The following is a 12,243-nucleotide window of genomic DNA, read 5'->3' on the forward strand; positions in this document are numbered from 1 at the left end:
GTGGTACTCTGGAGAAGTTTCTCTCTATGGTAGACTCTTAGTCCTCAACCTGTAACACCATAATAAAAACCATTCCAGGTATCAGGAAGAGGCCTTGGGCTGCTAGTTGGTGAGGGAACATCTACCAAAAGGTTATGCCTCTGCTTCCCCACTGTTTGTTCCATGCTGATCCACCTTGGTCCTCCCTCTGCCTGCCTTTGCTAATTCTCCCCACAGTGAGCTTCACACAGTCCCCAAATGCTCTTTCTTCTGCATGCCATGGTGAGTCCTGCACCCTGTAGGCAATGACTCCCTCACACTTCCAGGGTGCTCAGGAAGAGGTTCCTCTATGTGGCCCACCTCAGGGGCTTTCCCCCAGAACCAGGCACTGGAGTTCCTCACCCATCATTGCTCATCTGGGCCTCTCCGGGTCTTTGTTTGTGGTGATCAGCTTTCAGCCACCTCGTTTGAGTCTCAGGCGCCACACTGAGTCTCAAAGGCCATACCTCCATGCTTGTGGCTTTGGAGTGTCTTCCAGTGCACTTGAAAACATGTTGGAGAGGTTAAATGAGGAGAGGCTGAGGGAGCTGGGGTTGCTTAGCCTGGAGAAGAGGAGACTCAGGGGAGACCTTCTTGCTGTCTACAACTACCTGAAGGAAGGTTGTAGACAGGCAGAGGTTGGTCTCTTCTCCCAGGCAACCAGCACCAGAACAAGAGGACACAGTCTCAAGCTGTGCCAGGGGAGGTTTAGTCTGGATGTTAGGAAGAAGTTCTACACAGAGAGAGTGATTGCCCATTGGAATGGGCTGCCAGGTGAGGTGGTGAAGTCACCATCACTGGAGGTGTTCAGGAGGAGACTGGATAGGGTGCTTGGTGCCATGGTTCAGTTGATTAGGTGGTGTTGGATGATAGGTTGGACTCGATGATCTTGAAGGTCTCTTCCAACCTGGTTTATTCTATTCTAAATCAGATCATGGAGCTTGGAAAAGGAGAGAACTCCCTGCAAGAGGGAAGTCTCTGCATGAGAGCCTGGCAGGCCAACAATGTTTTCTGGGGTTTAGGAAGACCTTTTCTCCACCACCAGCTCAGACATCATCATTCTCAGTCCTGTGAGTGCAGGGCTGATGTCCAGGGCTGATCTCTGGGCTCTTGCTGCCATTCCCAAGGACATGGGACAAACACAACACCCATGCTCTCATGATGCACCTTCTGGGTCTTGTCTCAGTGTTTATTTGAAGTCCCCATCTGTTTGTGTTTGCCATGCTTTGTTGTAGCACTCAGTGTCTCAGAGTGAAGTCACCTATGTCACTGTCCCATGGCTCTTAGCCAAACCCTGAACAAAGATTTGAAATGCACAGTCAGCTTGGAGACTCACCCCAAGCCAAAGCATGGCAGTGTGCTTTGACAGCCATGGCAGCCATGCCTCACATAACTCCTGGGTTCCACTTTGTGCCCTTGGGCACCACTGTTAGGAGTCTGGCCCTATCCTCCTGCCCTTCACAGGTTCTTCAGCTCTTGCTGAGCATTGATCAGATCCCCTCTCAGGCTGCCCTTCTCTGTGCTCTGTAGTCTCAGCTCTCTCAGCCTTTCCTCCTCACAGAGATGTTCCAGGTCCCTCAGCATTTTCACAGCCTCCCCTGGACTCTCTCCAGTAGTTCCCTGTCTCTCTTGAACTGGGGAGCCCAGAACTGGACCCCAGGACTGCAGCTGTGGCCTCCCTAGTGCTGGGTGGATAAGAACCTCCCTCAACCTGCTGGCCACACAGGACACCATTGGTTTTCTTGGTCACAGGGGCACGTTGCTGACTCATGGTGAACTTATCCACCAGCACTCCCAGGTCTCAGGGTGTTTCACACCCTCTATTTAACTACCTTGTTCTCTCAGACTTCAGGGTTTAAGGTGTTTTTTTTTTCCCTCATTGATTAATTTCTTTTCATGAAGAGAATATCTTAATCATTTGCCACCAACTGATCTGGCAATGGGGTTCAAACTTCCTGCCAGCTCAGTACCACCTTCTCCAAACCTACATCACCAGATGCATTGATTTCATGTCAGAATGAGAGGATGCTAATGATGACCACTCTAAATGAACCCTGTATCCCATGGAAGGTCCAGCCTGATGGCTTCTAATGTCAGAGCTATAACATAAATATCTTCTTAGTTAGGAGGGAAGGGGTGGGTTGAGGTTATGTTTTCTAAACTGCCTTTGAAAAGCAAAGGTTTTTTTTGTTGTTAATTCCTGCCTGAGAGGCTCAGATTATCTAACTGCACTAATTAAATTACATGATGCCAGCCTTTTACTAAGCCCTGAGTGCTTCCTGAATGGCTTCAAGAGCTCTCAGCTCTGACTCGACCCTAATTGATTTCAGGGGGAGCTGCTGGCTGCTGGCACTGTGCAGAAGAGGGACCTTTTGTGTTGGGGGCAAGGCTGGAGCTGGCTGTGTGATAAAAGCTCTGCTTTCTGTGACAGTGAGACAATTCCCCAAACATTTAAACTGTTACTGAAACCCAGAGGTTTTTTCACCCTGCTAAGGCAGGGGCTGTCAAGAAGAGTGTGGCCAGCAGATCAAGGGAGGTTCTTCTTCCCCTTTGTTCTGCCTTGGTGAGACTACATCTGGCATTTTGTGTCCAGTTCTGGGCTGCCCAGTTCAAGAGGGACAGGGAACTACTGGAGAGAGTCCAGTGGAGGCAACAAAGATGCTGAGGGGTCTGGAGCATCTCTGTGAGGAGGAAAGGCTGAGAGACATGGGCCTGTTGAGCCTGGAGAAGAGCAGCCTGAGAGGGGATCTTACTAGCATTTATAAGTATGGTAAGAGTAGGTGTCAAGAAGGTGCCAGTCTCTTTTCAGTGGTGTCCTGTGACAGGGCAGGGGGCAGAGGGCACAGACTGGAAGCCAGGAGGTTCCATCTGAACAGGAGGAGAAACTTGTTTGGTGTGAGAGTGCTGGAGCCCTGAAGCAGGCTGCTCAGAGAGATCGTGGAGCCTCTTCTGGAGGGCTTCCAAAGCTACCTGGCCATGGTGATCCTGGGCAAGCTGCTGTGGGTGCCCCTGCTTTATCAGAGGGGTTGGACTGAATGATCTCCAGAGGTCTCTTCCAACCCCTACCATGCTGGAATTCTGGGATCCCATACAGCAGAGCTGAGCATGTGTGATCCTAAGCTACATACTCAAATCATTCCAGCCTCGTGGTTTCTGATGGCACAAGCAGCTTGTGCTGTTTGTGTCCCCAAAGTGTGAGGGTGACCCTCTCCAGAGAGGTACAGCTCCCCCAGTTAAGCTCTCCCTGGCTCAAGAGCTTAAGAAATGTTCATGATGAAAGCTCCTTGCAGATGGCAATGAGTGGTTGTGGCAGTCACCTCCTTCCTAACCAATTTCCAATTCAGTAAGTCTTGTTTCATTTTGATCTGCTTCATTTTAACCCTACACCCATGTGTGGGGTGGGATCTGTATGGTCTCTGCTGCTGAGGGCAGCCCCTGGGTTAGGGTGGACACATCCAGGGGACACAGCCCATGGTCAGGAGATGACCTGGACTCAGATAGCAGGAAGAAATTCTTCACCATGAGGGTGGTGAGACAGTGGAACATGTGGCCCAGGGAGGGTGTGGGGGTGTTCAAGCCAGGTTGGGTGAGGCCTTGAGCAACCTGATCTTGGGGAAGGTGTCTCTGCCCACAGCAGGGGGGCTGGAATTAGATGATCTTAAAGGTCCCTTCCAACCCAAACCATTCTATGAATCTATGAAGTTTTGCTTAACGAGGACCTAAACTTCCATGTAAGTATTACTGAAAGGTCAGGATGGAGAAGTGCTGGGCAGGAGGGAGAAGTGCTGGGCAGCCCTGGCCACCCCAGCCTCCCTCCCCCTTGCCTCCTATGTAAGGGGCTGAGGCACAAATGAGAAAAACCAAAGGAATGAGATTTGTTAGGGACTTGAAAGGGTTTGTTTGCAGTTGAAGGTGATGACTGCCAGCAGGTTTAACAAGCTGCTCTAATAGCTCGTCTGAGCCCAACACAGGTTGGTGTGGGGCTGCCACCCCACAGAGATCAATCTTCTCACTCTGAACCTGATGGCAGGCACTTCCCTCTCAGGCAGTGGTAAATTAGTGGAGCTGTCAGGTTTGAAAGGAGGGCATCAGAGGAAGAGTGGAGGCAGCTGACTTTTTAAATATTCATTTTCTTGCTGATTGATTTACTCTTTTCATTCTCCTCTTTATTGCCTTCTACAGTGAAAAATGCCCATATTTGGTGTGACAGAGGGCTCTCAGCAGCCACCCTCCCCTGCAAGGCAGACAAATTATTCAAGGTGAATAGTTCCTGCTTGCAAGGGTGGATTTGTTTTCCTCCTTGGTAGTTTGCCCCTCAGTGACAACAGTGTTGATTCCAGCTAAACCTGGACTGCTGGAGGATTTGGGTTGCCGTTTTGAAAGCTACACAAGATCTCACCTAGAGGGTTAATAAACCTCCTGGCTCTGAGTTGTTCCTCTTGTATATTGGTCCAGCTCTCCAAAATGTTTTCCTCTGGGGTGCTAAACAAGAAGCCTGCTCCTTCATGAGCTCTAACCATGGTGGTGGTGTGCTACCATGCACCTAACCCCCCAGGGCTTGGGATTCCTGGGCATCTGGAAAGCCTTGGAAATGGATGAGGGCATTGAGTCCATCATCAGTAAATTTGCTGATGACATCAAGCTGGGGGCAGGAGTTGATCTGCTGGAGGGTAGAGAGGCTCTGCAGAGGGACCTTGACAGGCTGGACAGATGGGCAGAGTCCAGCGGCAGGAGATTGAACACATCCAAGTGCCAGGTTCTGCACATTGGTCACAGCAACCCCATGCAGTGCTACAGGCTGGGGTCAGAGTGGCTGGAGACCAGCCAGGCAGAGAGGGACCTGGGGGTGCTGGTCAATGGTAGGCTGAACATGAGCCTGCAGTGTGCCCAGGTAGCCAAGAGGGCCAATGGCATCCTGGCCTGCATCAGGAACAGTGTAGCCAGCAGGAGCAGGGAGGTCATTGTGCCCCTGGACTCAGCACTGGTTAGGCCACCCCTTGAGTCCTGTGTCCAGTTCTGGGCCCCTCAGTTTAGGAAGGAGGTTGAGTTGCTGGAAGGTGTCCAGAGAAGGGCAACGAAGCTGGGGAGGGATTTGGAGCACAGCCCTGTGAGGAGAGGCTGAGGGAGCTGGGGTTGCTTAGCCTGGAGAAGAGGAGGCTCAGGGGTGACCTTATTGCTCTCTACCACTACTGAAGGGAGGCTGTAGCCAGGCAGAGGTTGGTCTCTTCTCCCAGGCAGCCAGCACCAGAACAAGAGGACACAGTCTCAAGCTGCGCCAGGGGAGGTTTAGGTTGGATGTTAGGAAGAAGTTCTATACAGAGAGAGTAATTGCCCATTGGAATGGGCTGCCTGGGGAGGTGGTGGAGTCGTTGTCATTGGAGGTGTTCAGGAGGAGACTTGCTGGGGTGCTTGGTGCCATGGGTTTGTTGTTTAGGTGGTGTTGGATTGGTTGATGGGTTGGACACGATGATCTTGAAGGTCTCTTCCAACCTGGTTTATTATTCTATTCTATTCTATTCTATTCTATTCTATTCTATTCTATTCTATTCTATTCTATTCTATTCTATTCTATTCTATTCTATTCTATTCTTGCTGGCTGTGAGGTTTGTGCTATCAGTAGGACAGGGCTGGGATGTGTTTCATTGCATTTTATGGCATTTACCAGTGGCACTGGAGGGTGACACTCACCTGAGCATGTCCTGGTTGTGAGGGAAATGGGATGTGGGTCTGAAGGTAGAGCAAAAGAGGAGAATGCAGAATAGGATGATAGGGTGGGAAGATGCTTGAGGGGCCTGGAGCATCTCTGTGAGGAGGAAAGGCTGAGAGCCCTGGGGCTGTTGAGCCTGGAGAAGAGCAGCCTGAGAGGAGATCTGATCAGTGCTCATAGAATCATTAAGGTTGGGAAAGACCTCTTAAGGTCATCGAGTCCAACTGTGAACCCAACATCACCATGCCCACTAAACCACATCCTAAACTGCCATGTCTGCATGTTCTTGGAACACTTCTAGGGGTAGTGACTCCACCACTTCCCTGAGCAGCCTGTTCCCATGCCAGGGTCACCAGCACAAAGGGGCAGTTGGATTTTATTTGGGAGCCTTGAGAAAAATGATAGGAGAAGGGAGGTGAAGTGAGCACCACCACATGTGGGGCAGACACCTGCCCTGCCAGCCCAGGCACATGAACCCCATCTCTCAAGGGGTGATCACATCTCTTTTCAACTGGTTCTCACGGTGTCATCCTGGGTGACACGGGCCTGACAGTCCCTCTCCACCCCTGAAGGTCCAGGCACGGGGCAGGGCTCCTCATGTCTCCTAATTGCCAGCTCTGACATGGGGCCCGTGGGGAGATTTGCTTGTCATGTCACAGCTCCAGCTGGACAGGGGCTCCTTGCGTCACTGCCTTTTATCCACCACGTTCTGGCAGCTTCAGAGGAGGCTCCCAGGGGCGTGTGGCTGCAGATCAAGGCTGTGGGAGCGACACAAGGAGCAATCTGCCAACCAGGGAACCTTCATGTTGGGTTGGACATCGTGATGGAGATAATGCATGGCAAAAGAATCAGAGGGCTCAAACCCAGCTGCATTTCAGGCCATGCTTGGTGACAGGAGGAGGGCACAGCAAATCTAACTCAGCATGGGATTATGTTTGCATAATTGGCACCAGCTCTGCTCAGGGGCTGGATATTAATTACTGCTCCCACATAAATATTCATCCCAAGCCGCAGCCGCCTGCTAGAGCTGAGGTGGGAATGTCCCCAGCACGGCACAGGGCGTCCTCTCAGGTGGTTGGATGCTGGGTTCCCACCTGCTGACAGCCTTTTCCTGAGCACTGCTGGTGTCTGAAGCCATCAGAGAGGGGTGGGGAGGAGGAGCCGGGCCAGGAGTCCCAGCGGTCCTGCACCCGCCGCAGAATGAGGCTGGCACACGGCTGCAGCCTGGGGTGCACCACGGGGGACCAGCACCTCTGCCAGTGAGTTGCAACCTGTTTCTTCTCTTTCCCTTTGCTTGCTGTCTGTAATCTAGGAGGAAATGTGCTAAACAATGATGTTTTTTCCAGTGAAATGCTTCCTTCAATTTGCGCTGGTTCTGCCACGCTGCTCCTTAATAACAGGCTGCAAACATCAAGCTGTTGTGCACATTCCATGAACCTGAATGTAATGATGTGAGAGGGGAGATGTGAATGCTGATGCTTCCTTTGCACTTCTATGAAGGTTGTGCTTAGGGGTTTTGGTGACACCCTGTGAAATGTTTTGTCTTTTCCTCCCATTCCTTTGTTCCTCCCACTGGAAAGTGTTGTCTGTGCTGTGCCGTGTCTTTGTTTCCATGCAGAAAAGGGCTTCAGCTCCCTAATATTCTGCTTATTTTAAACAACCATGTGCTGATCTGCTGCCTTCTCATTCATACAGCCTTTTAGATTCCTTCCTGGTGAGGTTTTTAGCAGGAGGACCTCAGTGGGAATCTCTTTGTTTCATTCAAAGTTAGTGCACTGTTGCCTTGGTGGAAATTGTGGGAAGCTCCTTTCGTGGAGCAGCACCCAGGGAGCCTTGGGCTTGCTCCATTTTACCAAAAGAATCGAAATTCTGCATGATTTGAAAACACAAAATTCCACACAGGCTGTCCTGTGCTGTCTTTTGGCTGGCTGTTCCCCCAGGGATGATGTGGGATCTCCCCGGGTTTCCAGCTCAGTTCTTCCAACCTTGGGCAGCCCGAGGGCAGGACCACCCCAGGCAGCCCTTCAGGGAGCACCTTGGCTGGAGCTGTGCCTGAGGGTGATGGGGTGAGGGCTGAAGTGCAGCAGAGGGACATCATTCCCCATGTCCTCTCCCATTTAATTTATTTTACAGCTGTCAGCTCTGATCAACCCCCCCACACCCAAACACACCCAGGGAAGTCACTTCCCAGTGCCATCACTGGGTCTGTAAACTGCCAGTGCTTGGATGGGCCATTTAGGCTGGACATCAGGAAATATTTCTTCACTGAAAGAGTTATCATAGGAGTATCATAGAATCAGTCAGGGTTGGAAGGGACCACAAGGATCATCTAGTTCCAACCCCCCTGCCACGGGCAGGGACACCCCACACTAGATCAGCCTGGCCAGAGCCTCATCCAGCCTGGGCTTAAACACCCCCAGGGACGGGGCCTCAACCACCTCCCTGGACAACCCATTCCAGGGCTTCACCACTCTCATGGGGAAGAACCTCCTCCTCACCTCCAGCCTGAATCTCCCCACCTCCAGCTTCATTCAGGCATTGGAATGGTTATCAGGCATGGGAATGGTCTGCCCAGGGCAGTGGTGGAGTTGCCATCCCTGGAGGTGTTTAAACACTGCGTGGACCTAGTGCCTAGGGACATGTTCTAGTGGTGACCTTGCAGTGCTAGGTTGAAGCTTGGACTGGATGATCTTTGAGGTCTCTTCCAACCAAAGGTATTCTGTGGTCCTGTGATGTCTGAAGTTGCTGGAAGCAAAGCACCATGAGTGACCTCTCAGTACCCAAGGTCACTCTTCTCCCAGGTTTGCAGACGGCGCCAGCAAAGACAAAAGCATCAAACAAGGTTCCGGTGAGGCAGAATGCTCTTAACACAAGCAGGCTGCATTTTAATAGCTGATCATTCAAATCAAACATGTCAGGGCTCAAAATCTCATGCCCCAAATCTTGTGGTGTCCAAACCCAGAGGTTCTGGAGGTATATGATTTCTTTCTTCCCCGACAATCTCTTTCTGTGAGCACATTTGGCAGCCTTCTGAGGGCAATTAATGCTTTGTCTTCATGTATAATGGATGTGCATGAGGGCCAGCTGGGAAGAGCCTCAGATCCTCCAGCAGTGCTCTGCTTCAGCACAGCCCCTGGAGGAGATTTTTGGCCTGTGCTCAGTAATTCTTGGTCTCTAGGTAGAGCACAGACCATCCCGGTGTAGCTGGAGATGTCCCTGCTGAGTGCAGGGGACAAGATGACCTTTGAGGGCTCATTCCAACCCAAACCATTCTATGAATCTGTGAAACTATCCACTGACTCTGAGGGTCTCACCCTGGCTTAAACCACTATGTGCACTCAGCCCATGGTGTGTGAGGTGTCCCCTCTGACCCCAGCAGCCCTCTGAGGGAAGCACCCACGTGGGTGAACCTGCTCACCCCTGCAGAGAGGAGGCTTTAATTCCACACTAGCACTGGGGAAAGCCCTGCAGAAGATATTCCTGGAGCACCTGCAAGTTCAGCATGCCTGATGCAGGGGTGCTGAGCAGGGCTCTGAGCCCAGCAGGAGCAGGCAGGCAATTAACAGGAGAGAAGAGGAGGGAACTGACACCTGTCATGTAAGCACCTAATGATTTTTGCATCGTGTTTATTATGCCTCAGCAAAACCTTTTGTGGCAAGGGAGTGATTAAACAAATTGCTCTTGTGGGAGACTCCTGGCTGAAGAGCTGAAAGGGTTCACAGTCCTTCTACACTTGGAAATTCAAAAGGAAATGCAGCTTTTAATGAGTTTTCTTTTGCAGCTACGAATCCAAACTTGCAAGTCTGCCAAGCCAAAGTGCTGCAAAGTGATCAGAATGTCTGGGTGAACATCTCCAAACTGTGCTGGGAATGCTAGGATTTAATGGGTGTCAGGCTGCTCTGAGGGGGAGCTGAGCACCTGGGTTATTGCCCATAAGAATTTTGTGTGCTTTTATTTGTATTCATGTGCACTCCCAGGTGATTTCCCTGGAGCAGGGTGCCCGGGGGGGCTCCATCCCTGCAAGTGTTCAAGGCACAGGGGCTTGAGCAACCTGCTCTAGGGGAAGGTGTCCCTGCCTGTGCCAGGGGGTTGGAACTAGACTTGTAGAATGGTTTGGGTTGGAAGGGACCTTGAAGATCACCTAGTTCCAACCCCCTTTGATGATCTTCAGGGTCCCTTCCAACCCAAACCATTGTTCTGTGACGATTCCCAACCATCTCAATGGCAAAACCCTCGCTTGAAAAGGGAGCTTTTGCTCTGGGTGGCCCCCAGAAGAAGGGCCAATACTCCCAGGAGGGTGGAGTGACTCAGTCCACGTTCTCACTGTCGACCACTCGCTGCTGTTCTGTTTGCAGGAGGATGTTGTTGTGTTTTCCATGTGGAGGGGTGCTGGCTCCATGTGGCTGTTCTCTGGCCACCCTGGGGGGTGTCGAGATGCTCTGTGTGATTGTGTTCTCTTCTCCTTGTAGATGGAGGAGATTAAGTTTAAAGACAGAGCAGTCTACGTGCTGGAGAGAGAGTTAGGGGTTCAAGCCGGGCATGCTCAGAGACTGCAGCTCCAAAAGGAGGCTTTAGATGAACAACTTTCCCAGATCAAAGAGTCTGATCGGCATCTGAGCAGCCCCAAGCGGGAACTTCCTTATCCAAGTGGTGCAGGAGACGCTTCAGATCATTCGGGAAGCCCCGTAAGCACTTTCACCTGGTTTCACCTCACCAAGCGAGCAGACAGAGGGACAAGGTGGCACAAAAGTGACAGAAGCCTGATGAGTGCACCCTCGAGCAACAGCTTTCCCAGGGCCGTGCAGGGGCACCCCGAGGCACCAGCTCTTGCCTCAGTTTGCTAGCCAGGACCATCAGGCTGCTTGTTGCGGTTCATTAGCCTGACCCGACAGGTTTCGTGCTCCAGAGCCTCCTAAAAGCTATACTAAAGCACAAGGAGGTGATCCAAGGAAGCCAGGATGGCTTCACCAAGGGCAAGTCCCTCTTGACCTACCTAGTGGCTTTCATTGATGGTGTAACTACATCAGTGGACAAGGGAGAGCCAATGGATGTCATCTATCTGGAATGTTGTGAAGCCTTTGTCCCAGTCCCCCACAACATTCTTCTCTCTAAGAGAGACGTGGATTGGATGGGTGGACTCTTCAGTGGAGAAGGAATTGGGGCAATCCTGGATCCCAGTCTGGGCTGGGGGATGATGACTGCATCCAGCTCTGGGGCCCCCAACCCAAGAGGGGCATGGATGTGTTGGAGCAGGTCTGTCTGGAGCACCTCTTCTATGAGAACAGACTGAAAGTTGGGGTTGCTCAGCCTGGAGAAGAGAAGACTCCAGGGGGGCCTTAGAGCAGCATTTCAGGATCTGAAGGGGATCTACAGGAAGGCTGAGGAGGGACTGTTCAAAAGGGCCTGTGGTGATAGGATGAGGGCAGTGTTTTGAAGCTGGAGCAAGGTAAATTCAGGCTGGACATTAGGAGGAAGTCCTTCACAATGAGAGTGGTGAGACACTAGAACAGGTTGTCCAGGGATGTGGTTAAAGCCCCATCCCTGGGGACATCCAAGGTCAAACTTGATGTGGCCCTGTGCAGCCTGGTCTGGTTGGAGATGTCCCTGCTGAGTGCAGGGGGGTTGGACAAGATGACCTTTGAGGGTCCCTTCCAGCCTGGTGCATTCTGTGAACCTGTTAGCCAGACCCATCAGGTTTCATGCCCCAGTGTGTTAGCCAGACCCCAGTGGGTCTAAACCCAGCCCTGGCATGGGAGAGCTCTTGCTCGTTGGTCCTTTTGTTTCCTGGTTGGTTTGGTTCTGTTAGCAGGGGGAAATCTTTCTGTGCTTTCTCTCTTCCTTCTCTTCACCCTTCCATGCCACTGCCACCCGCCTTGGTTTGACACAGCTTTGCCAACAAACGATGCAAATGCATTCCTGCCCCGCTGATGTATGTGTGCCACCTTGGGACCTCCAAGGGTGGCTCTTGTCAGCAGATGGACAAGGCCAGTTCACCCAGGGGAAGGTATACAGTGCATGAAGGTGTGGGGGATCCCCCAGTCCTCCTACAGCTGGCTCAGGGTTTGTGCTGCTGAGTGCTCTCCCTTCCAGTGAGAGTCAGCCACCTGCCTGGGAACATCTCCTCTCCTTTTTCTTTTCCATAGTGCAGCACCCAGCATTCCTGGGAGGGTGCTGAGACACTGCAGCAGGATGCCCAGGGAGGCTCTGCATGGCTCTTCCCTGGGGGTGTCCATGGCCAGGCTGGGTGGGGCCTTGAGCAGCCTGGTTTAGTGGAAGGTGTCCCTGCCCATGGCAGAGGGGTTGGAACTGGATGATCTTTAAAGTCCCTTCCAAGCTAAACCACTCTGAATCAATGAATCCAGAACATTCCATTGTAATCACCCTTCTTCAATGGCTTTTGGGTTTTGTTTACTATGACCACAGCACTTTCTGCTTCTGCCTTGAGTTGCTGATGTGAAACCCCTGCAGTTAACTGGCCTCATACATCTGACCTTTGCAAATTCTCCCCATCACTGATT

The 12,243-nt window shown here is 51.7% G+C and overlaps 1 protein-coding gene across 29 annotated transcripts in view; it reads left to right on the plus strand.

Annotated features, from left to right (window-relative positions):
- Nucleotides 1-12,243, plus strand: part of JAKMIP3 (Janus kinase and microtubule interacting protein 3) — a 109,444-nt gene that overhangs the window by 50,485 nt on the left and 46,716 nt on the right. For 19 of the 29 annotated variants that reach the window (XM_068140235.1, XM_068140242.1, XM_068140239.1 and 16 more), the window contains one exon: nt 10,195-10,410. The exons of 9 other annotated variants lie outside the window; for them this stretch is intronic. In XM_068140235.1, coding sequence (XP_067996336.1) covers nt 10,195-10,410 — 216 coding nt within the window. Of the gene's footprint in view, nt 1-6,764; nt 6,985-10,194; nt 10,411-12,243 lie in introns of those variants that run through there. One more of the 29 variants, XM_068140262.1, reaches the window with a different exon arrangement.

The sequence above is a fragment of the Melanerpes formicivorus genome, unplaced genomic scaffold (assembly GCF_026170545.1).
Source record: "Melanerpes formicivorus ecotype bairdi unplaced genomic scaffold, bMelFor1.0.p_v2 SCAF_6, whole genome shotgun sequence".
NCBI classification, from domain to species: Eukaryota; Metazoa; Chordata; class Aves; order Piciformes; family Picidae; genus Melanerpes; species Melanerpes formicivorus.